Source organism: Stenella coeruleoalba (genome assembly GCF_951394435.1).
Source record: "Stenella coeruleoalba genome assembly, chromosome: 15".
Classification (NCBI taxonomy): Eukaryota; Metazoa; Chordata; class Mammalia; order Artiodactyla; family Delphinidae; genus Stenella; species Stenella coeruleoalba.
In genome coordinates this window covers 17,426,346-17,453,481 of record NC_137161.1, presented here as the reverse complement: position 1 = coordinate 17,453,481, position 27,136 = coordinate 17,426,346, and the positions used below count along the sequence as shown (strand labels likewise).

At 42.5% G+C, this 27,136-nt stretch overlaps 1 protein-coding gene across 1 annotated transcript in view; it reads right to left on the bottom strand.

Moving 5' to 3' along the window:
* PTPRT (protein tyrosine phosphatase receptor type T) overlaps window positions 1–27,136 on the bottom strand; it is a 1,078,581-nt gene that overhangs the window by 412,586 nt on the left and 638,859 nt on the right. The window contains 1 exon segment of the mRNA XM_079943946.1: window positions 1,761–2,057. Coding sequence (XP_079800072.1) covers window positions 1,761–2,057 — 297 coding nt within the window.

The window sequence follows — 27,136 nt, the reverse complement described above, 5'->3', positions numbered from 1 at the left end:
CGACTTGCTTATATGAAATAAGAGTACTAGACAGGACCGCCATGGAAGAGGCTCTGCTTTGAGTCAAGTGTGAGGATTTGCCTCATGTAGTAACAATGACAGAGTTCTGCCCGGATCCCTTCTAATCACTTTATGCCATTTTTGTGCCCTTTGGTGTTTTGTCTGCATGTGTAGAAAGCCAAAAGTTCCTGAGAATTTACTTCCCAATCCTCCATCCCCATTCCAGACCTAACCATTGGCTGGCAGCCGTGATCTGGAACCACAGTGATATATAACCTGCCCTATAGAGTTCTCCTGCAGGCCCAGGTCACAGCCCCCTGGATTTGGCCTGAAGCTGTACCTGGGCTTCCTCCCCTTCACTGTCCTGCTTTCCCCACTCCCTCCCCAGTCTCCCCTGGGAAACCTTCCTTAATCGATCATTTGCAGATCAATCCACATGAGTCTGATGCCAGGAAACTAACTAAAGACACCCCTCGAGGCCAGAAGCAGTCTGGCTGGAAGGAAAACTGAAATATGGTCACAGAGAAGTGTTTCTTAGATAAGTCCTAGAACCAGCAAGTCCTGTCCTACCATAAATAACATAACCACCGTGGCGGAGTTACATGCAAAATACAGCAGGGGTCTGAGAAGAACACCCAAGTTGGCCTGGGGCACTCAGGGAAAGCTTCTGGAGGAAGTAGCACGTGAGCAAAGACTTGAAAGATTATAAATAGAATTCGTCCCACAAACGTGGAGGAGAGGTCATTCTGAGCAGGAGAAACAGAGCAGCATGGGCAAGGAGACAAGGGCGGGAAAAAGAGATGTGTTCTGGGAAGTACACGTGGCTCTCTCTTCCTGGAGTCTTAAGAGGCATGCTGGAAGATAAACTGCAGAAGGCAAACTCATCGGAACGTTGTGGGCGTGGAGCTGGGGGATGGGGAGGGAGACATGGAGGCACCCAGGCTGACTTCAGGTGTTTACCTTGACTTAGTAGATGCAGTTCACTGATGTGAGGAACACAGGGAGAGAAGTCCGTATAGAAGAGGAGACAGTTCGTTTCTGGGTTTTTTTTTGTTTGTTTTTTTTTTTGAGGTACGCGGGCCTCTCACTGCTGTGGCCTTTCCCATTGCGGAGCACAGGCTCCGGACGTGCAGGCTCAGTGGCCATGGCTCACGGGCCCAGCCGCTCCGCAGCATGTGGGATCTTCCCGGACCGGGGCACGAACCCATGTCCCCTGCATCGGCAGGCGGACTCTCAACCACTGGGCCACCAGGGAAGCCCTGTTTCTGGGTACTTCTGAAGATGCCTGTAGGACACCCAGGTGAATATGCGGCTCTGGGTGCATTCAATGTGTGTGCCAAGTTCTTTAAGTGTATTTTCTGATCCTTATTCTTACAGAATCCAGAGCCGTCTGATTCCCAAACTCAACATGCTTCAACAATACTATCAATACACAGCTTCTCTTTCGGGAGGCATCAGTGTGGTTAAACGCTGGTGTAGCAGGTGGTATAAAGTGAGAAGAGAGATGGGGATGTAGAAAGGTCAAACTTGAGCGTGTGTCTGCAACAGAGTTGCCATTGTCTAGGGGGACAGCACCCCTTGGAGTTGTGCACTGCATAGCCTGTGTGGTGCTTTACTGAAGAGCCTAGAAAAGGGGCTGATATACCAACAGAGAGATGAAAGACGCAGGAAACATAAAACCTCCTAAGCGCTAGGCATGGCCCCCCGAGCAGGTCTGGCATTCCCCGTTCCCGAGTGAGCATGCGCACCGCCTCACTCACCATCCTCCTCCGTCTGCACCACCAGCTGCTCACTCTCCATCCGGCCCTCGGGGTTGGACAGCAGCAGCCGCAGCCGGATGGTCATGAAGGGGCGCAGGCCCCGCAGGGTGTAGTGGGAGGAGGTCTGAATGAGCTCTTCGGCCTCGTACTGCTGCTGGTTGAACACGTACTGGTACTGCACCGTGAGGTTGTAGCTGTGGCAGCGGGTCACCGCGTAGCCGAAGGGCTCCCACTGCAGCGTCAGCTGCCGGGCTCGGATGTCCACGATCTCCACGTTTTGCGGGCCGTGCACCGGGTCTGCAAGACACACACGCAAGACACAGGGCTCTGAGGAGGCTGTCAGGAAGGTGGGGTGGAGGCCCCGCTAAAACAGGGGAGAACAGCTCTTCAAACTCAGCCCAATCACTCAGCCACTGCCTTCCTGATTTCGTCACCTAGAGTATAATTTAATTAACATTTTTCTGTAAATCAAACTCCTTCTTCTTTTTTAAATAAGGCATCTAAAAGAAAACACAACTATTTAAAGGGAAAACCTGAATCACTTGCCATAAATAAATGTTTACCATTTAAAACAATGCAAAGTTGTTTTCATCAGGGTACCACCAAAAACCATGTTGGGTACCACTAACAGCACACACAGCACTTTGGGGAAATACTAATTGAGAAGGATGCTGGAGTTCTGATCTACCTCTTTACATTTCATCTGGCCACATCCCCTCCCCTTGAGAAACCAGCCCCATTTCTTTAGTTCACCACACTGAGGTGCACAGTCTAGAAATCAAATTGCATCCTCAACACACAGCATCCTCAACAGGTCACTGTGACCCATGGACAGTGCCTTGGAATTCCCCTTCCTTTCATTGACAACACAACTCATCCTTTCCTAGCCTCCCACAACAGCCCTCAACCCTTCCTTCTTTCCTCTCCACTTTTTTCCAAACAGGCCCCTCCAGGGGCATCGTTCTAAAAACAGATCTGATCCAGCAATCTCACTCCTGGGCATATATTCAGACAAACTGTAATTCAAAAAGACACATGCACCCCTATGTTCACAGCAGCAGTATTCACAATAGCCAAGACATGGAAACAACCTAAATGTCCATTGACAGAGGGATGGATAAAGAAGATGTAGCATACATACACAATGAAATATTCCTCAGCCATAAAAAAGAAAGCAATAATGCCATTTGCAGCTACATGGATGGACCCAGAGATTATCACATTAAGCTAAGTAAGTCAGAAAGAGAAAGACAAATACCATATGATATCACTTATATGTGGAATCTAAAATATGACACAAATAAACTTACCTATGAAACAGACTCACAGACATAGAGAACAGACTTGTGGTTGCCAAGGAGGAGGGTGTTCCGGGGAGAGAAGGATTGGGAGTTTGGTATTAGCAGATGCACACTATTATACATAGAAACTACAAGGTCCTACTGTGTAGCACAGGGAACTATATTCAATATCTTATAATAAACCATAATGGAAAATAATATGAAAAAGATTTTATATATATATATATATATATATATATATATATATATATATATATATATATATATATATAACTGAATCACTTTGTTGTAAACCGGAAACTAATACAACATTGTAAATCAGCTATACTTTAATTTAAAAAAATAACAACAGATCTGATCATGCCTTCTCACCTTAGTGCTGTCTCCCATTCCAGCCCTCCCTACTGATCTTGGTCCCAGACCCCCATATATAACATTGACTATGTTTATTTTATTATGAATATTCTATTTACACTTTACACAAATTAAATAGATGTGTTTGTGCACAACATATAATAAAAAACAAAACTTTTTTTAATCCTCATTCTATACGGTTTAGGCACTTGTTACGATAGAAACGTAACTTCTTTTATGATCGGCATTCCCCATAAGTTCTTCTGTCAGACTCCCTTCGCTGGGAGTAGTTAAGCACAGGCTAGAGATTCAATCCGTGTACTTCCCGCCCCCCGTCCCACCCACCATGCTACATCACTAGCTGTGTGACCTTGGGCAAGGGCACTGCATCTCTGAGCCTTCATTTCTTCATCTATAAAGTGGAAATTATTGCGCTAATCTCAGAGGGCCGTTAATGTGTATAAAATGAACTGTAAAGAGAGAGAGAAAATTGTCTCTACCTAGCTGTGGGCGTTCCTCTTAGAGAGAATGGCCCTTCTTGGAGAAATGCTTTAAGAAGCTTGTTTGGAGTAGACGCTGCAGTCCCAGGGCCTTGGGATCGGCTGTGCTTAGCCTTTAGAGGAAGAGAAAAATGAACTCACTGGCTGCTGGCATTGAATAGGAGAGGATGGGGGTGAACAAGATGGTGTATTTTTGGGTGGAGCCCAATGGGACTATTCTCATGTGACTCCTAGTCTTCAACAGGGTCCTCAAAATACCACAAGATGATTGGCTGTGATTTGATTTCCTGGGGCTTCTGAGATCTGCATGCCTCACTTGGGCCAAATAAGATGTTGCATGGGTACAAAGGGACCAGAGGCAAAGGGGACTTGGAAAATATGTCCATGTGTTTTACTGACACCTTGAGAGATGATTTGGGCTTTCTTAGGCTATGGAATTAAGAGGTTCAAGGACATCTCAGTTCAAGTGCAAAAGACAAGACCTCTGGTGGCCCCGTGGATTACATACACGTGGGTGAAAGTGTTCTGTAAGTTCGAGAACTCGCATTCAAGAAAGGGCAAGACAGTGGCTCTTTATTAAGCAATAACTATGGGCTGGGCAGTTGCGTGCTGAAAACAACTGTCCGACGTAGGGAACTGAGGCCAACGAAGGGACATGACTTGCCCAGGGCCACACAGCTAAGTCCCCAGCTCTGGACTCCCACGGCACTTTGCACAGCTATCCAGCCCACTCAGTATCCGTCACGCTTTCTAGGAACTGCTTGTTCCTTTATACATCATTCCTCCCAGGCTGCAAGGGACCATGTGCTGTTTGTCCAGCAACCCCAGCACATGGTACTGAGTCTGATGATGGGCCAGTTCATGTTGCTTAAACTGAGATGAACAGATGGTGACCTGTTTTTGAGAACTGAGCTTGGACCCCCTTGACTCCACAGTCCCCTGTTCTGTCCCCTCTAGCACGTCACCGAGTCTTTAAGGTGAACTTATCTATTTTTCAATTCAAGCAAGAGAACGTCTTAAGATCCTACATGATGGAAACTAGTTTTCAAAATGTATGATGGAGGCATTCATGCTTTCACTATAACCCCCGCCAAGCATCAGATGCCACACCCAGCTTCTGCTCCGGTAATTGCCTACAGCAGGTAGAGTCTCAGGTTTACCTTCCGGTTGGTACAAACAAGTCAGAAATTGCTGAGAAAGCCTTGTGTGTGCAGTGGAGACTGGTTTGTTGAACTTACATCCCTCGTGTAAATATGCCCAAGCCTAGAGCCTATGGCTTCTGCCTCCAGATAAGACTCCGTCCATATGACCTTCTTGAGTAACAGCCTACAGGCCACTGAGATGGCATACAGTGGGAAGAGAGTGTGGCTTACCTGGGAAGCTGGAAAGTCGTCCTCTGATGGACAAGTAAAGTGGCTTGGCCTCCGGGTTCACTGTCTCTATGCCCTTAGACTTGGCATGAGGGCCCTGTCCCGAGTCCTGTGAATTGGGGAGCACACTCCGGCCATCTGCAGACTCTGCCCCCCTCCTGAAGCAGGAGTCAATGGGCCAACGTCTCCACCTGGTCCTTGGGCTCCCCATTCTGGACCAGGCTCCAGACACCTGACAGCCTAGAATTCCCTGTCCCAGTGGCTCCAAACTCATTTCTGGAGCTTGTGTGAACCTCTTCCCTTGGTTTGGCCATCCAAGGTCACACCATATTCCATGTATGTACCCCTAGGTCCAACGGGTGATCAGAGCGTGGCTGTTTGGAGGAGGAGACCTTTGTGGGGAGGGATGGAGGCAGGTGAAAGGAGAAGGAAAGAGGCTGCAGGTCTGTGTGTGTATCTTGTCCCAGACCCATTTGTGTTCTTACATATGTTAGGGACAAGTGTATACGTGTGTGTGTGACTAACTCATATCTTCAGAAGCTTCTTTACTCTGCAGCTGCCTCTGGAAAGGTAGGGTGGGCCTCCTAACTTCTGATCACTCACCACTCCTCTTCTTTCCATGTTAGATCTTACTGAAGTACCATTTTCAACCTAATACCAGAGCCCAACCTGCAACATGTACCTTTCCACCTCCAAATTCCCTCCCTCGTTTTCCACTGCCCACTCTTTGAACCCTACATTCCTAAAGCAGAGTGAGTGTTGCATCCTGAATCCTTTTACACCTCCATCTTCCCTCTGCTTGGGCTGCCACTGGCAAATCCCTATTCAATATATTCAAGGCCGGGCTCCAATGCCACCCTTTCTTTGTAACTTTCTCCAAAAGCCTTTCTTGCCCAGGCAGAATGAATCATCATCTGTTTTCTTTAATACTTCTCCCATAGTCCTTATCAAATTGCAGATTAATGTTTGGATGTTTGGTTCATGCTCACCTCGCCTGCTAACCTGTGAGCACCTAGATCTCTTCATTTTTAAAACTGGACATATAGCTGATTAATAAATGAAGAATGAGTAAATACAGAAAGCAGGGGATAACTGAAGACCAAACCAGAATCAAGGCCTTAACATCCTGCAGGGGAAATACAGTAAGTGAAGGAGTGAAATCAGGGCTCTCTCTATACTCCAGCTGTTAAGGTAATCATGTGGTTAAGTTAGAATTCCAGCCTCTTGCTTTAAATGGACCCAGACTCCATTCCTGCTGTCAAAGGCAATAGCTGTAGAATCAAGGCAGAACACCTTATTTAAAACAAGGAGCAGCAAAGCAGATTTCCAATTCATGAATTTTCTATGTATTCATCTTTGCATGTGGAGTCGGCTGTAACATACGTACTATTCAAAGTTGAACCTAAATTGAGATAATTTGGGGCATGGGGCTGAAAATGCGGAGGTGGCTAGCTTGTATGTAAAATGAATTTTTTATCCATTTGGAGATACGATTTGAGTTCCTTTCAAATTAAACTGCAATGGAGTCCTAGGCAGCTGGAAACATTATTGCCAACATAATTTGATACTGAAGGAGCAGTAATACATTGACAGATAGTTCGATGTGACCATTAATTTGCAATTTCTGCATGGAAATGCTACATGAAGGGAAAAAAGGTAAAAGGAACAAAAATAAAATCCATCTTCTTTCAACATCATCCAAACCTACTCTCTTGCTTCCTTCCATCTCCTCTAATTTATTACAGATGTTTGGTGGACAGGAATTTGTTGAATATTATCACAGACATCCTTATGAAGGTAGGCAAGGGCAGGAATCCAGAGGCTTCACTTAGGGATACTGGTACCCTCACCATCCAAGGTCACTGGGTCCTACCTACCCCGACCACTAGAATCAGGTGACTCTGTTGTCACCCTCTTGCAGCGATGTCATAGAGCAGGTGTGTCATTCACATGTCCGTTGGCTTACCCAACACTGAAAAAATACTCTTGAGCAGGGAAGCATCATGACATGGTAAAAAAGAGTGCTGGATCTGTCATCACCTGGACCTAAAGCAAGTCACTTGTCCCATCTGCGTCTTTGCCTCATTTTTCTCATGTGTAACACGGGGATGGTACTTCTGCCTTTTAGGGCTACGAGGTGAATTAAGGAGATAGTGTCCACCAAGCTCCCAGATGGTACTTGACCCAGCTGTATTCCCTTAAATACAGCTCCCACCTCCAGAAGGGAGGCAAGGCAGGGGAGCCACTGAGATAAAACAGAAGTCCTGCAGGTGACTGTGGACCCCTGGCCTGGTTCTCAGTCCAGCTGACTGCTGGGTTCATGCTTTTTAACCAACTGTAGTTTGGAGTCAGCAAGGTCCCATTAATGCATGTTCAGATATAGCTCTATCTATTCTTTCCTTTCTACAAACATGTCTTGGACCTCTGAGATGGGACAGACATTAGGGATACAGGGGAATGAGGCAGACGTGTTCTAGCCTTCATGAGATTCATGCTCTAGAGGGGGGTGCAGACACGACAATTGTGAAGGATGGAATGATGAAGCCTGAAGGAGCTTTTGCAGGGAAGGTGCTGGGCTTCCAGGCAGCACATGTCAGAAAGACACAGCCTTACGCTGGAAACTCATCTGAGCCAATTTAATCATGACTCGTGCACAACCTTACATTCTTTTTCATAGAAACCAGAAGCCACCAAAGAAACCTGAGGTGAGTGAGGGTTAATGATTCCTCCATAACTGCATTATGAGGTTATAATAAAAGCAAGTCTCAGGCTAAATTCTACTACACAGATGAGCATTTATTACACAAATGTTTATGAGCAAGCAGGCACAAAACAGGTCATACCATCCACTCCATAAAGCTCAATGAAGCTCAGCACCTGTCTTAGTCTTTTTAGGCGACCTGGCTCCTATCTCGCATGTAGGCTCATTTAAGGCAGCTATGACAGTATTCTCAGGTAGGAGTTGACAAACTTTTTGTTGTTGTTGTTAAAAGTCTAGATAGTAAATATTTTAAGCTTTGTGGGTCAGACAGTCTCTGTTTCAGCTATTTGTCTCTGCGGTTGTAATGCAAAGGCAGACACAGAAAATGTGTAGACAAATGGGCATGGCTGCGATTCTCTGAAAGCTCATTTACAAAAATAGGGATAAACTGGGAGTTTGGGATTGACATGTACACACTGCTATATTTAAAATAAAATGTCTTTCCATGAAAAAAAAAAAGATAGCCTAGGCTGTGGGCTGTACCTTGCCTACTCCTGGTCGAGGGGCAAATCAAGTACCATTACAGACATATCAGGTAACCAGGAATCCTTCTCAACCAACAGGTGACACAGGACCGTTTAGGAAGCAAGGCTTGGATACCATCCCTAAGGCTAAGAGCTAGAGGCCTTACTGGGTTCTCCTACGTTATGTACATCTGGAAAGTGCTTTCACAATATTTTGGCCAACCCACATATTTTGAATACTTTCAATTTTACCAATTAGAGTCCATTTACAATACTTATGCTAGTTGACAGGTCCCTGATTTCAACCACCACAATCAATTTCTGGCATTGAGTGTACTGATTAGCAAAATGAAGCTTGTGGATCAAGACATGGTATCAGAAACACCTGGGCTACGTAGCGTTGTCTCTGGAGAAGGGGCTTCTCAACTGGAATACCAGGGGACTTCCCCTAACCAGTACGGTCTTTATGGGAAGGCTGACAGCACTGGGTTACAGCTTAACCCGTGACTCATCCATAACATTCCACTGGTAAATATTTGAGAGTAAATCACCAATAGTGTAATGTGGAGTCTAGAGGCCAAGAAGGCTGTCCTGAAGGAGGGGGCCTTGGGCAAAGGATGGATGGGATTTAACGAAGTAAAGGTACAAGTTTTGGGGGGGATGGAGAATGGAGAGTAGGGAGTGGGAAGGTTAAGCCCCAGGCAAAGGAGTCAGCACATTTAAAGTCCAAGATACAAGAAAAAAGGAGCAAATGGCCATCAAGATTCTGCTGCACGAATGGACATGGCATATGAGCAGGAATCCCCTCCCTCCCACTGCAAATGCACACTCCATGCAGTGACGTGTCAAGCCAGTCTGAGTGTTACACACTATAGTAATGGTCCCTCCCACTATTCCTAAGAAGTGAGAAGAGCAACTAAAGCAGTTGTAACAGAGTGATGCAAGTATCCTTTGTCAAAAGTCAAGCGCTGGACAAATTCATTCTCTTAATGAATATTTTTGAGTTCCTACCACGTACCAGGCACTACACTAGATGTAGGAGTGAACTAAGCAAAAATCCTCTCTGCCCTTAAGGGGCTTACATTCTCGTGGGACATGGGAGATTAAATAATATATGAGAGAATCAAAAAATTAGAATGTCAGATGGCAGTAAGTGCTCTAGAGAAAAATCAAGCAGGGAAGGGAGATTAGGGGGTTGAGGGAAAGTTGGGTCTAAAATTTCACTTCTTTGATTTCAGGTCCTGCTACCAGCTCCTTGATCTTTCTTGATTTTTCCTCTCTCTTTACACTAAAATCCTTACTCTTTCCCTGGACACGGCTTAGCTTGAAGTATTTATTGAGCACCTATGGAATGGTAGGCTAAGTGTTGGGGACAAAGTGTTAACAAGAACAGGCATGGTCCCTGCCACCCTGGAGCTTAAAATCTGGTGGGGAACACAGAGTGAAACAATCATAATGACAATCCAACATGTGAGCTGACAAAACTGCATGTTGTCGTAAGTGTTCTGAAGGAAAGCGATGGGGGTTAGCTGGATAAAAATGGCCATCAGGGCCTGCAGGTATGACGGTCAAGAAGATACTTCTGCAGAGCTGACATGTTGACTGAATGTTATCACCCTTCCCTCCTCCCTCTAGTCCCTCCTTTCTCCCAGCTTCCATTCATTGTTTGAACCTCAGTTGTTCTGGGAAAGCCTTCTCTCAAATGCTTATCTTTCCCGTCGTTGGGTTAGGTGTCCCCCTCCACATCCCCACACTGAACGGATGAGTGAACTTGGCTGGAACGTAACACAGGGTAAAACCAGGGCTGGTGCACCAGCCCTGTCCTGTGGGCGCCACCGTTCAGCAGCCCGGGGTATGGATGGAGAGCCACGAGTCAGATACGGCCCAGGTTCAAGAGGCAACCTATGCGCTGGGGGCCACGGACCTCAGGCCAAGGGTGAGCATGACAGCTACCATCCAAGGACCTAGGGATAGTTATTAAGCCATTGTCTCTCGGCTCCAACACCCCTTCTACGCCCTGTTTCATGATGCTGGGGCTGGTATTCCATAAATCACATGTCTGCTCCATCACCTGGCTCTATGCTAGTCTCTGCCGGTAGGGGGCGATAGAGGGAGCCTGCAGGGCTCTAGGAGGAAGAAGAGAGTGCTTCCTGTTCCTGTGGGCATCACTCCAACATCACTTCTTCACCCCCCAGGGAAGTTCATTCTGTCACAGCAGTTGGATCTAGTTTGCAGTTTCTCCAGCACTCAAAGAGCAAGCTTCACTGCAGAACCTCAGAGACACCAGCACCATCCAAAAAGCGCTCCCTCTTCCAATTTTTAAAATGCTTCTAATTCCAATCTGTTCCCTTGCTCTCCCCAAGCCTAGCAGTACCTGTTCCCACAGTTGCTATATTGGTATAATACTTTCATGTTCTCTTTTTACCTTTGCAGTTTCCCAGCCAATTCTTTATATATAGTTAACCAGAGGTTTCCAAACTTTGATGGTGACCTTGGTGTTTTGGTAATTTTTTCGCAGAGTTCCTAACCAAAGAAATACCTAATAGTTTCACTTATTCGTTAGTCCAAACAACTTATTAAGTATTTATAGCCTAACCACTTAACAGTGGTTTGAGAAAACAATACACACAAATCAAAAGAAAAAATGTTAATTCCAGTCTTAAATAACCACGGTTGCTTACTAATGGGATACGTGCACCTGTCAAGCCCTACACAACTTCTCAAACTGTGGATTCAGATTAGACACCGCCGCTCTTGTTGCCTGCGCCATGTTGATTTTTCTGCAATATTTGCTTTTCACCTCAGTAACAACAGGAAGCCTAGCTTGGCAAAGATATGATGTCACCGAAAGGAATGTAGCCCAATCTAATGGTGAAACTGTGGATCACCTCAACTTAGTAGTTTGTACAATGTCTGACAGATGACACTGTTTTTCGTGATCATTTAAAATTAAAATTCTAAATGCCCTCACACGGTGCCTTGGTGAGTTCATTGCAGTGGCCTGGGCTGCCTCAGCACAGTTTGAGAACCACGATAGTTGACAACTCATAACAGGCAATCCTCTCTGTTAAAGTAAATGGTGTGATGAATCTCCGAACTCTACCTTGACTGATCTAGATGCAGGACCCCAACGCCTGAACTCGATCATTTAGCGTCTCCCACCTTCCTCTCCCCATGCTCCATTCTGCCTTGGTACCCCCTGCCTACAAATCCAATGCTCTAGCTGGCCGCACTCTGCTTCCCAGCTCTGGCACAGACGTGGCTCTTCCCTCTCTGCCCCATCCAGATGCATCCACCTGGCGGGTTGCTGAGCAAGGAGCAGGGTGGCCAACCACACCTCCTGTGACATCAACGGCTCATGTGTTCAAATGCCAGGAAGAATTAAATGGACAGCAGCACAAGACTGCAGCCTGGAAATAAAAACTGTAGAATGTTTAAAAATTACTTTTGTGGCCGAGGAAAATGGGTTGGAAAGAGAGAAGCAATTTCTAAATTACATGGTTTCGGTTTCCAGAGAAAGAGTTTCAGGGTAGGGCGGGGGAGAAGGTGAGCCCACAGCATCTTCCGGGCTTCACTTCAATTTACACTTAATTCATGGCAAGTCCCCCTGTCTGTTAAAAAAAAAAAGAAAAAGGAAAAGGGAGAAAAAGCTGGAGAAAGAATAAAACCTGAAACATCTTTGATGGTTCAAAGCCACCTAGCGCTGAGCCCAGGTAAGGTATTAGCATTCCGAACGCTGCTTCTCCTTGGGACACACAGTCTGGCTGTGAACAACATGGGCCCTGGAATTAGGAAACAGTCCGTAGTGTAGCTAATCCACCATTGCTGGGATGCTGGTGAGAAGCCATTCGTAATGTAAATCAATTTATTTCCAGAATATGTCAAACAAACAAACAAAAGTAATATCTCCTGATTGGACTCTGATGGCCCCTCTCCCAGAACTACTACCTTCCCTTTCAGCTGGAGAGTTCAGCTTTTTATACTCGGATCTGAGGTCTTTCAAAGGGGAGGCTGCTCATAAAAGAGAAGCCCCCATCCCAGGACATTCTTGATCCCCCAAGGAATCACGTTTATCTAGACTCTGCTCAAGACTGCTGGACCTTGGAGAGGCCTGCCGTGTCAGCAGCCCCAGAAGTGCCTACCAAGCTTTCTTATGATGTCCAACACTTTTTTTTTTTTTGGAAATGTACAAGAGTATCATTACATTGAAGGAAGAATTTCAAACAAAAACCACTGTCAGTGAAAGGTGGCTTATTCTCTGCCGAGTCTCATTTGAGACTCACCTACGTAAGGAGAAAGGGCACGTGATGAAGCAAAAGTTGTCTATCCCAGTCACCTTGTGGCAAAACACCAAGAAGAGAACCCTGGCAGAAGAGCAGGGGAAGGAGAACAGAAGCTGGAAGACCCATCTACCGCCGATTATCTGCCTCACTCACTTGTGAAACACTCTCTGGCCTTGGTGAGCACCTCTCAGCAAAGGTGAGGGGCTAAAATGTATACATGGTGTTTCCTGGATGATCCTTCTAATAGAAGGTGGCGCCTGGCCAGGACCCTGTGAGACACAATCCTAGCACAGGCTCTTACGTAAGCCGCCAAATGATAATCCTTCACCTCAGAATCCTGGAGAGGTCACCATCCTTCCCTCCGGATTTTCAATGTCAATTTACCCTTCTGAAGCTGCCTCTGCACGATGTAAGCTTTTTCTTAGGTGTGACCAGTCAAATGCCCTTCCCACACTTCATCTCCCCTCCACCTGTAAACACTCCTGCTCAGGTGCCTGACGTTTACACACTTTCTCTCTCCTGCCCATCAAAACTTACTTACGCACTGTGTGACCTTGAATGAATCTTTTTACCCTTTCTGAACCCATTTTACAATATCTAAAGTGAAACTAATGATCCGTATCTCCTAGGATTCTTGTGAGATTAAAATGAAATTATATGTGCTCATATACTAGTGGGATGTTGCTGTGTAACAAACAGCCCCCCAGAGTCACTGGTTTATAACAACAGACATTTGTCCTTGAGCTCTTGTCTGATCTAGGCTGGGCTCAGGCCTGCTCCATGTGTGTTTATTCCAGGGCCCAGGCTGAAAGGACAGCAGTTACTCAGGGCATGTTCTTTCTACAACAGATGCACCAGAGCCAAGCCAACTCATGCAAGAGTTCGTAAGACCTCCTTCATGTCATGTTCAGTATTGGACACATCCACCACATTGGCCAAAGCAAGTGTCTAGGCAAGCCCAACATCAAGGGGGCTGAGCCTCCCACAGTGGGGACGTGGGGATTGAGGAAGTGAATATTTGCTGAATGATAACCCCAACTATCACAGATCAATACGGGTTCATGTTTTGGTTAACATGACCAGCCAGCACTTCACACAGCACAGACTTGGTCCCCTGAGGGGAGGACAGTCTGACTTTGAGTCTGGTCTCTAGGGAGCTAGAATATTCTGCTGAAAACACAAGGCACATGTGGTTACCTGCTCTACCTCCATGTGGACTATTCTGTGATGTGTCCCACGGGGAGAGGGGCGGAAGTCTAACAGACACACCTGGAGGATACACCTGGCATTTTGAAGTCCCTTCTCAATCTCAATACGAACCTTCTGATCCACCAGCCAAACTGGTCAGGTAATTCATTCCTGTCCTCACCTCCCCAATACTGGCTCAGACCACATCCCTCCAAATCCCCTGCTATCTTTTGCTCCAAATCAAAATTCCTGTGATAGGCAAAATAATGACCTCCCAAAGATGTCCACATCCTGATACCCAGAACTTGTGAATATGTTATCTTAGGTGGCAAAAGAAACATTGTGGATGTGATTAAGGATCTTGAAATTAAGGAAGATTATCCTGAATTATCTGAGTGGGCTCAGTGTACTCACAAGGGTCCTTATAAGAGAGAAGCAGAGGTCAGAAAGACGAGAGAATGCTGTGCTGCTGGCCTTGAGTATGAAGGAAGAAGCCACAAGCCAGAGAATACAGGCAGCCTCTAGAAACTGGAAAAGGCAAATAAACAGATTCTCCCTTAGAGCCTACAGAAGCAACACAGCCCTGCAGACCTATTTTAGACTTCTGACCTCCAGAATGATAAATCTGGGTTGTTTTAAGCCAGTAAGTCTGTGTTGATTTGTCACAGCAGCAATAGGAAACTAATACAACCTTCAAGTATTATTCTGTGCATTTCTATATTTTTACACACTCTTCACTCTCATCGCCTTTCCTTCGTAGATGCACATTATTATATGTTTCACATATGTTCCTTTGGTTGAATGAGTTCTTACAAAATGCATGTAATTGTTTAGTATGCATGCATATTCATTATTTACGTCGCAATATGTTATAGCCCCTTCGCCTTTTCATCGTTCAGCACTCTGATTTTGACGTCTGCCTAGGCTGCCACGTGCCCTCAGTCCATTACTCTCCATATTCCACAGTGTTTCACGGTGTACGTCCTCCATAGCTTATCCATCTACTCCCCACTGATGGACGTGCAGTTTGTTTCCAACTCACCACTACCAGAAACTGTGTTTAATTTTATGCAATTTTATCATGTGTGTAGCTCCGTGTAGATACTGATACCACCTGATTTCAACTGTCTCCTCACAAGGCTCCCTCATGCTGACCCTTTACAGACACATTACCCTCCCCTCCCCACCATCTGAAACCCTTAGCAACCACCAGTTTGTTCTCTACCTCTATAATTTTATGATTCCAAGAATGGTATATAAATGATATCACTCGGTACGTTACATTTTGAGATTTTCTTTTTTACTTAGCGTCATTCCCTTGACAATCATCCAATCTGTTGCCTCTATTAATAGATGGCTCCCTTTTTACGGCTGAGTAGTATTTCATCGTATGGATGTCCCACTGTTTGTTTAACCAATTTCACCCACTGAAGGACATCTGGGTAGTTTCTGGTTTGTGGTTAAAAAGGTTCTGGTACCAATTCCAGCGTGTGGAGGTGGGGGTTTCCCACATAGTACCGAGTAATTGTCCAGACACCAGCTGGGCGCCCTACAATTCAACTCAATTCTGACACCATCTACCCTGAGATAGCATCAGATTCCACAGATTAAGGGTCCTACAAGAATACCCCTCACCCCCCCCACACACGTCAGCTGCCCGTTGTAAGTCCAGGTTGTCACCTGTACTTCTGACCAACTGGCTATAAATCAGAGGTTCCCAGGACCCCCTCCTCCACTTTGATTAATTTGCCAGGGCAGCTCACAGAACTCAGAGAAATATTTTACTTATAGATTACTGGATTATTACAAAAGCATACAACTCAGAAGCAGCCGGATGGAACTGATACACAAGACAAGGTCTGGGAAAGCGTGTGGAGCTTCCATGCCCTCTCAGCACCCTTCCAGCACCTCCCTGTGTTCACCTCCCTGGAAGCTCTCTGAACCCTCCCTTTGGGGTTTTTATGGGTTTAATTCTGTGCTGCAGGCACTTGGCCAAACACATTTATGGAGGCTTCATTCCATAGGCATGATTGATAAAGTCACTGTCCATTGGCAATTGATCTCTATCTCCAGCACCTCTCCCCTCCCCAAAGGCTGGAAAGTTTCAACCCTCTAATCACAAGGTTGGTTCTCCTGGCAACCGTCCCCAGTCCCATCCCGTCCCCGACCCCCGTTCCCCCCCATCCGTCCCCCCCCCCCCCCCCCCCCCGCAACCATCTGCCATCCTTAGGTACAGCACAAAGTCACCTCATTCACATAACAAAAGTCACCTCTAGTGCCCTTATCACTTAGGAAATTCCAAAGGTATTAGGAGCTCTGTGCCAGAAATGGGGACCAGATATGTTTCTTATTTTAAAAATTGCAATAGCACAGGGATTGTGATGGACAAACCTGCTATGGACATTCAGACACAAGTTTCTGTGTGAACACAAGTTTTCATTTCTCTGGGATAAATGCCTAAATAACTGCTGAATTGTACAGTATATTCATTTTTAGTTTTAACATAAACTGACAAACTGTTTTCCAGAGCGACTGAACCAGTTTACTACCTTCCCTCAAGTGCTGTATCAGGCATCCCACTTCTTCACATCCTCACCAGTATTTGGTGCGCCATCACTATTGTTTTTATCAGCCATTCAGATAGGTGGATAGTGACGCCCCCTGGTTTTAATTTGCATTTCCCTAATGGCTAATGATGTTGAACACCTTTTCACGTGCTTTTTGCTATCTGTACATCCAGCTCATTTGTTTTTAACTTTTGTTTTCTAGTAAATGAATTTAAAGCTCCAGATTTTTCTTGAAGTATTGTTTTAGCTCTGCTCTATTGTACAATATAGAAATGCTCTGCTTTCATTATTATTCACTTCATGCTTCTTTATGATTTCCGTTTTAACCCAAGTGTTACTTAGTAATATGTTATTTAGTTGTCAAATTCATGGGAGTTTTAAAGCTGTCCTTTAGTTATTAATTTCTAATTTTATTGTAAAATAGTTGAGGAACATGGGCTGTGTGATACGGACTCTTTAGAATTTATTTGGGCTTCTTTTATGGCCTAATACATATTCTATTTTTTGTGATTGTTTTGTGTGTGCTCAAAAATGTGTTTTCTTGGTTTAGGTATACAGTTCTATATATTAAAATGATTTACTATCAATTTGTCAATATGTTAATAAGCTTGAGTTTATGAATTATATATTTCAGATCTTGAACATCTCTCTATTTTTGCCTATTTGATATTATTCCATTTAAATAGATTGATGTCCCAGTTTGGTCATTAACTTGCTTCCACCAAGAACGACTGCCATATCAACAACCATAATTCGTAAATGCTTATCCATTATTTCATGTACAGTTTCAAATTCTGTGTCCTGGGCACTTGACTAAGCACTTGGCTTATATCGCATTTACTTCTCACAGGGATAATTCTCAACGTCTCCATCTTACAGATGAGGAAACTGTGGGTCTAGAAGCAAAGTGACTATATCATGCACCCAGCAAATGGCAGAGCTGACATTTCAATGCAGATTTTCCCAGTAAGTCCATGCTTTTAATGACTCAAAAGGAGGGGGGCCTCCCCATCCTCGGAGGACCTTTAGGATTTGTTTTTAGGCTAAGAAATTCTCCATCATTATCACTGTCCGAGTTAATATTCGGCAAGCTCTTGCTAGGTAAGTTCTAGGTTCTGTGCTAAGAACTGCATGTGCATGATCCCTCATGGCTACCCTACAAGCTAGGTTTGAAATCCTAATGTTACAGAGGGCTCAGATAGGGTTCCCAGCTAGGATGTGAACTCAGTGGTGACGACTCCAGGACCTATGCTCCTAATCACAAAGTAGACTTAGTGTTACCTGAAAACTGGGTTCACCTCTTGATGGCTGTTGAGTCAATAAACACAACCAAGCCAAAGACTGTTAATTACTGAGACCTGTTCAAGGACAACCATTGAGACCAGGCTTAGATCACAAAATGGCTTAGGCCAAAATGGCTTCTCTTATGTCAAGAAAGCCATTCCTCGTTCTCTTTCTCTAGGGACCTCCTAGCTTATCTGCTTACATTAGGTCTCCCACACTGAACTGGAGGCTTTACAAACAACATTTCATGTAGCCCCACAAGAACCTTGAGAGGGAGGAAGTAGTGTGCTTCCAGTGGTTCTCTGGATGACTCTGGGGTCTCCTGAAAGAAGTCCTCTGCCCCTCTTACTTGATGGAATCACTTCTTCCAATTGCTTGTCATCTGAAGCACAGCATCCTTTTTTGATTTTCCATAAACGAACACACTCCTACATGCAACCCTTAGCCCTTGTCCGAGGTGCTTTCACACTCTTCGCTCATTTCTTCCTCTTCATCACCCCCTCCAACTCAACTCCCCATTTTCTAGGCATGTACACCTGCCCCGCCCCCCCCTTAACACTTCTGATCCTTTCCTGTTTTCTCCTGGAAAAGTCCTACCCTAAAAAGGACTGCTAAGCCAGATACAACTGACAGTATCTTTTAAATGTGGAGACGTGGGCTGCTCTCACTCATCCCGACCCTTTTATCTACTCGCTGTTTTGCCCTCCCCACGGTTCCCTGGAGTAATGAGAGAGAGCAGTGAGTTATTACCATGTTAAGCTGCACTACATGGCTCCGTGTTATGCTTAGAGACCTCTGGAGAAATAACGATGAGATCACTACATCTTTTTTTTTTTTTTTTTTATACATCTTTACTGGAGTATAATTGCTTTACAATGGTGTGTTAGTTTCTGCCTTATAACAAAGTGAATCAGCTATACATATACATATGTTCCCATATCTCTTCCCTCTTGCGTCTCCCTCCCTCCCACCCTCCCTATCCCACCCCTCTAGGTGGTCACAAAGCACCGAGCTGATCTCCCTGTGCTATGCGGTTGCTTCCCACTAGCTATCTATTTTACGTTTCGTAGTGTATATGTGTCCATGCCACTCTCTCACTTTGTCCCAGCTTACCCTTCCCTCTCCCCATATCCTCAAGTCCATTCTCTAGTAGGTCTGTGTCTTTATTCCCGTCTTATCCCTAGGTTCTTCACGACACTTTTTTTTCTTAGATTCTATATATATGTGTTAGCATACGATATTTATCTTTCTTTCTCTTTCTGACTTAACTTCACTCTGTATGACAGACTCTAGGTCCATCCACCTCACTACAAATAACTCAATTTCATTTCTTTTTATGGCTGAGTAATATTCCATTGTATATATGTGCCACATCTTCTTTATCCATTCATCTGATGATGGACACTTAGGTTGCATACACAAAAACAAGCTCAGAATGGATTAAACACCTAAATGTAAGGCCAGAAACTATCAAACTCTTCAAGGAAAACATAGGCAGAACACTCTATGACATAAATCACAGCAATATCCTTTTTGACCCACCTCCTAGAGAAATGGAAATAAAAACAAAAATAAACAAATGGGACCTAATGAAACTTCAAAGCTTTTGCACAGCAAAGGAAACCATAAACAAGATCACTACATCTTTTGTTCTTGGGAAAACAATGTGGCAAAAAGACACCTCTAATCCTCTATTTTAATTTGTTTTTATTGATCTCTTTCAAAATTAGGGAAACAAGTTTTCTCACTGCAAACGTTATGGCAGTGCATGGGGAGGCCCTAGTTCTAAAGAGTCATGAAGGGACTATGAAAGAGAGCCTTTTCCTAAGGTGGGAGGGAGGGGGAGGGTGGTGGGTAGGCACGTCCCTAGGAAAGAAAATACACAGAGGAAGGAAACCCAGCAGATATGAATGGTTAACTCTGAGTGGCGAGTTCATGAGTGATGTGTCATCAAAGAGGCCTTTCATGACCTCAATCAAAAATACTACCCTCCCCAACCACCGTGTCACTATCACACCGATCTTTGTTCTTTTCTTGGCATTTGTCACTTGCAAAAAATTACCTCATTCATTTATTTACAGAATCGTTTACTTGCCTGATTTCCCCTACCCTAGCCTGAAAAATGAACTGCACAAGAGCAAGCACTTCGTATATCTGGTCTTCTGTTCTTTCCCTGATTCCTAGATTCACACTTGGCACACAACAGGTAGTCAAATATTTAAGTGGATGAATGGATGGGCACGTGGAATAAATGTTCTTCTCTGTCCCCAATCTTCTGTGATTTCCAAATTTCCTATAATGACCAAAAATTCCTTCTCTGATTAGGAAAAAAAGAAAAACATTAGGTTTAATTTAGCATCATTTATTCCTAGAAGCCCTTCCTGTTTCCTCAGGCACAGGTGAGTCTTCCTCTTCTGATCTCCCAAAAGTATTTATACCTCTCACTGGACACTGGGCTTTGTCATACTAATACTGTAAAGTGTGTGCATAACTTGTCTTCCCCTCCCTGGAATCTAAGGTCCTTGAGTGTTAGACTCATAAACTGTCAGAGTAGGAAAGGACTTGAAGATCATCAGGTATAACTTTCCCTTTTATAGATGAGGACAAAGAGAAGCACAGATGGGATCTATCTCAACTTAACAGCAAACATAATACAGGAAAATGTTACATTCTCCATGTCATGTTTTCTTTGTTCCAATTGTTTTATGACATTGGATTAGTGCTGTGGCAGGTCCAGCACTTTTCCTGGGAACCCAGACCTTTGGACCCTGTTCTCTAGGTCACAGCACAGTGCCTTCTCCATTTGTACTCACATTCCCTACCTCATGGCATCTACTCAGTTTCTGGAAGAAGCAGGAAGGGCAGGCAAGTAGAAGAGCTGCACCTTCTCTCCTTATTTTGCATGTACAAATGTGGCATCCCACTTTTACGGCCAAAGAATTAACAAGGAGAAGGAAAATAAAATGATTCTCTGGCCACTGTCTAAAGGTACGCGGACCAATCCCAAGCGGGTTTCTGATAAACGTGTGCGGAGCCTCTTTCAGCTTTGTCACCAGCGTCTCAGTGCTCCCTTAAGGAAGAGGGAGCTTAGCTCTAAAAATAATTTTAGTATGAGGTATTTAAGACATATGGAAAAGTACAAGTCGAAAGAAACCGAACACCCCCAAACCCAGCACCTTAAACACTGAAATTAAGATTTAGCATTCCCATGCAGTTATTCATGTTTCTTTTCCACATATATGTATCTAAGAATCACAAAGAATTACTATGAAGGTTTGAAAACTATATTATTGCTATTATATATGTATCCTTCTGCAGCTTCTATCATTTTAGTAAATAACTTTTATACTGATCTGAAATCTAACAACATTGATATAATATTTTGCTACTTAAAATTTGCTTTAATTACGAATTTGTTAATTTATAATATTTTTCTGTCTAGACAATCATGTTACACACAAGTGTTTTATATATATATATATTTTTTTTTGCATACTTTCTAGCAATTTCTAGTAATTATACTTTAAAAAATTATCTAACCCTATTGGCTGCTTCTAATATCATGTTACATAGAAATAGTGTTGGTGCATTCCTTCCTCAGTTTTGTTTCTCAGTGTTTTTTTTGGTTTTAAATGTAATGTTCTAAAATTTCCTTATTTATTACGATGCTTATTGTCTGATTTTTGAAGACGCCCGTTATCAGATTAACAAAGTTATTTTCTATTCCTAGATTTAAGAGTTTTTTTCTTATTATCAATGGGTTTTTAATCTTAGCAAATGATTTTATGCATCTATTCATCTATTAGTCTTCTATTTGGATTGATTAATATGGCAATTACATTAACATATTTTCTAGTGTTCGATAACCCCTGCATTTTCTCAATGAAACCTAATTTTGCTTTCATCTATTTACTTTTTTATTTTTTTAATTTAAACTTTTAATTGACATATACATGCAGAAAAGTGCATAAAAGCAAGCATTTTGGGACATTTCCACCAAAATAATGAACTATGAGAAAAAGAAAGCAAGAAAACAATTCTGTTTAAAATCACATCAAAAAGAATAAAATACCCAGGAATAAACTTAACCAAGGAAGTGAAAGAACTATACTCTGAAAACTGAAAAAACATTAATGAAGGAAGCTGAAGATGATACAAAGAAATGGAAAGATAACCTGTGTATATGGATTAGAAGAATATCACATATATTCTTCTTTACCTTATTTTTCACTCAAACATTATGTTTGTGGACTGTCATCCATATTGAGTGGTTCATTTTTGTGTTGGTTCACTCATTTTTACTGTCCTATAAGATGAGACAATATGAATGTAAATAAACTGTAATTTACTCCTCAATTCTCCTGACATAGACATTTATGTTAGTAGCACATTTTTAGCTATGGTAAACAAAGTTGCTCTGAATGTTCATGTATGTATCTCTTGAGAGTTCATGTGCAAGACTTTCTCTAGTCTAGGCTGTATATCTGTGAGTGAAACTACTGGATATTATGGTATGCACATCTTCCATTTAATAGATAATGGCAACTTGTTTATCAAAGTGGTTGTAGGAAATTGCATTCTCATGAAAAATGTTTAAAAAAAAGTTGCTGTTGTTCTAAAGAGTGGCCAACATTTGGTAATTCAGGCTGTTTGATTACTGCCAATCTTATAAGTGTATTTATTCCTTCAGCATCAGCTGTATTTTTAGGTATCCTCTTTTATTCCTAATATTTATTTATGCCAACTTTTTCTCCTGAGAGAAAAAGGACAGAGGTAGTTGTTTTGGCTTAGTTGATACACTCTGTTTTGGCTTTTCTTTCTTATTTAATTAATTTCTGCTCTAATATTTATTGATATTATTTCTTTCCTTCTATTACCCTTAGGTTTAATTTGTTGCTATTTTCTTATCTTCTTAGGATGAATGCTTAAATCATCAAATATTTGGATATTCTTTATTACTGTAAACTCTAAAGCTATAACATCCCTCAACACAAAGGGTTTAGCCAAATACCACAAGTTTTATTTGTATTATTTTCACTATCATTCAATTCTAAGTAGTTTACCCAATTTCTTTCATTACATGGTCATTGACCTATCTATTTTGTAGGAATGCTTTTAAATTTCCAAATGTATGGGTATTTATAAGGTTAAGTTTTTCTTTTTATTTCTCACTTAATTTCACTGTGGTCAGAGGACCTAATTTGTGTAATACTGACTCAGAGATTTTGAGACTTGCTTTATTGATTGTTTATCAGTTTTTATAACAGTTTTATGTGTTCTTGAAAAGAATGTACATTCTCTAATCTTTGGATGAAGCATTTTGTATTTTTTCAATTGGTTCCATCTTATTAATCTAATTAATCATGCACATATCTTATTTCTATTAATAATTTGCCTGCTTGGCCTGTCAACTACAGAGAGATGTGTGCCTGGTATTATTTCCGTGCATTCTTCTCATGCTCTGTTCACAGCCTCCTTGCTGTTCTTAGAACAGGCCAAGAACGCTGCCTCTTCTGGGCCAGTATACTTGTTGATTCCACTACTTGGAATGCTTTTATCCACTTTATGTACTTGTGTTTCTCCCTCCCTTCATTCAGGTCACTCATGAAGGAGTCATACCTTCGTCACAATATAAACAACCACCCCCTTGCTCCATCACTTTCTGTCCTCTTACCCTCATCTATTTTTTTCTTCTTACACTTATCAACAGCTGACACATTAAATATATTGGTTTTCATTATCTACTCTTCATGAAGAGCAGAAATTTTGATGTATTTGTTACCTCCTCACCACTTAGAAGAAAGCCTTAAATAAAACCGATGTTCAGCAAACATGTGTTTAATGACTGAATGAAGGACTATCAAAATTCTCCAGCTGACATATCTGAAATTTTCTCTTTGCAATTTTGTCAAATTTGACTTGACATATTTTTATGTTATTATGTGCACAGAAGTTTAGAGTCATTGGAACTCACAAATTAAACAAATCTTTTGTAACTGGGAAGTAGATCAAAACCCTCTTTTAGTAAGACAAAAATTATCATATTACTTTGTCTATTTTATCTGACATTAATATGGTTTCACCATCTTTTTTTAATTATTATTACTGTTTTCCTGATATATTTTTTCCCACATTGGACTTTCAATCTCTCTGTAGCCTTATGTTTTAGGTGTGTCTCTTTTAAAATTGTATAACTTTTGTTTTCTAATCAAATGTAACAATTTCATGTTTAAACTAGAGAATTTAGCTTATTTGCATGTGCTGAGAATACCATTAAGAATTATCTGATTGGCCAAAAAGTTCGTTTGGGTTTTCTGTAGGATGTATGGAAAAACCCAAACGAACTTTTTGGCCAACCCAATATCTTACCGTCTTATGTTCTCTTGCTTTTTCTATGCTGTGTTCTTCTTTTTTTGTTTTGCTTTAAACTTATTGAGTTTTTAATTCCATTTTATTAGTCTAGCCTCTTTTAAAAAAAAATCTTTAAATATTTTGCTAGACTTTGAAAGTCATCAGGGATAAATTATGCAGAAATATCTGTGAACTTTATGCATTCATACAGCATCCATTCAACATGTCCTACATTCTGGGAGCTGGGCAGGGAGTTGTCACACTATACTATCTCATGGAATTCAAATACTAACTCCACCCACCAAGAAAATCACTTTTAAGTTTCCACTGAGGGTGATTCCTCCCTTTCTCTCTCCCTATTTTATCTCCAACCAAACAACTCAGTCACCAAGCATACTGCTCTGTTTATCAAGGGGTTCTTAAGTTTCAGAAATATGTCTGGTAGAGTTCATGACTTCATTATTTTAAATGGCTATGCAACAAATTGGACTCTTTAGTTTTTTGTTGAGATAACAGATTTTTAGGGTCGTAGGTAAGAGTGAGTTTGATATGAGCAACTGGAACTATTGCTTTAAATGAGTAAATTAACACTTCTCTGCATATCAAGATGAGTCTACCCTCTGCCTGGTTTCCAAGGGACACAGATGGCTCACAATCCTCTATGACATTGGAAAGAGAAAAGAAACATGAGTTATGTTTGCCCTTTGACTATGTTTTCCCTTGGAATTTGATTAAAGTATATTTACTTTGTTCTTTGTCCTTTTTAAAGCATTCAGCTCAGTGAAAGGTTGAGTCAAAACAGGCAGCTGAAAAGCTTCCCTGTGTTCCTTCCCCATGGGTTCTGTAACTGGTGGTAACAAAGTCACTTCCAGGCAGAAACATACAGAGCTGTTGACTCAATTAGAGGGTTACATATATCCTATTCCATGCTCAATGAGCCATCAACGATCCATCGGAGGGTGTGGAAAGAATATATTAGATCATCCACTTCTGTTTATTTATTCATCCTTTTAGCATTTCTCTTTTGGCATATGTTTTACATACACAAAAATGTGTATATAGTGCACATAATACATTACTCTAGGGATGTATATATACATTTATCAGTAAGTTAATGTATATATGGAGAAAACAGAAATGTTTACTGATGAGATTTGCAAATAAAAAAACAAAACAAAACCAACCATGAGTCCACTGGTTTATGGGACAGATCTGGAAGCCTGACTGCCCGTGTACACCATTCTGAGCACAGCCCTATGGACCCTCTCAGTCATACAATCCCATTTCCTATCTTGGCCTTTCTTTATTGACCTAATTCCTTGTGATGACATTGATGCTTTTCAGCTGAATTTATTCTCAGTGTCTTTTCCTCCTATCTTCTCTTCTTTCCTACTCTCTTTGTCCAAAACCCAGATTATTGCCACCCAGTTCCAGATATTTCTAGATATTTTACCATTCAAGGTAGTGAACAATATTGTACAGTAATCTTGTATAATCCCTGAAAATATCTCTCCTGACTCGAGAGAAAATGAGGATCTCATTGGGTACCAAGGCTCGCTGGAGGCCAGGGACTTTGAATTATTTGATGTTATTCCCAATGTATGTGTGAAAAACTGAGACTAGATGATTTTGGTGCAAGGTTACAGAATGAATCAATATGTTTTAACTGACCAAAATGCTGAGCCCTATGCTTTCCCCTGCTGGCATCTTTGGTGGGCACACAGAAAGCCTCTGACCAGGGGCTATGTCTGTGCCCTTTCCATGTCCCTCACATGGTGGGGCTAGCGTAGGAGATTGTCCTCCCAGATCCTAGGGTCTGACTGTGTCTCATTAAGAGTCTGGAGCAGTAGAAAGAGCAAGGTCTTTGCAAACAGGAAGGACTACTTTCAAATTCCAGCTCCCAGATCTACCCAAGGTATAGAAACTTGACCAGGTCTATTAATTAGGGCAGGCCAGGTAATGCTGTAGTGAAAACAAGCTCCAAATCTCAGTGGCTTGAAAACAACAGATCTTTATTTCTCGGTTGTGTTATGCATCCATGGGCCGTTTAGAAGTGGCTCTGCTCAGCCTAATTACGTGGACTTAAACTGATGAAACAGGTGTGGAGAAAGAGCACACAGTGGTCCATAATCTCTCTAAGGTTCCACCCGGATGAGACACATGTCACCTATACTCACATGGCTACGCCTAAGCTAAGACGGCAGAGAAGGGTCATCTGATCACTTGCCCAGAAGGAGAACCAAAGACAGCTGAGAAGCCTCACGAATGACTACCACTCCAAGCCATTTAACATCTCTGAGCCCCCATCTTCTTGGTTAAAACAAGACAGTAATGAGGATAAAGATTGGATAAATAAGAACTAATGTTTCAGTACAGGAATTGCCCAGCACAATGTGTGGCCAATGGTTGAGCTTGACAAACATTAGTTCCCTCCTCAAACATATGGACACCAAGGGGGGAAAGTGGCGGGGCAGGGAGGTGGGGGTGGGGTGACGGTGGGATGAATTGGGAGATTGGGATTGACATATATACACTAATATACATCAAATGGATAACTAATAAGAACCTGCTGCATTAAAAAAAATAAAATTCTAAAATTCAAAAAATACGTATGTGTATATATATATATATATATATATATATATATATATATATATATATATAGTTTCCTCCTGCCTGTATTTTGTCCCGTTCCCTCTAGATCTGAAAAGAGATTAATTGGTTGAAGAAAGCCAGGGCCCCAATTTCTAATTCCACTGAGAAGAGAATGAAAACGGACTGCAACGGCAGCCAGAGGGCAGGGGGCCAGGGCAGCCAGCCAGGCCCCCAGGATCAGACAGAATTTCATTACCCAGAGGATTTTAGTTTTTCTTTTTAAGCAGGAAATAACTAACCCTCTAGAAAGCCCAGGTGAAGAGAAAGTTCACAAAGGGGTCACAAAGGTAGCCCACCT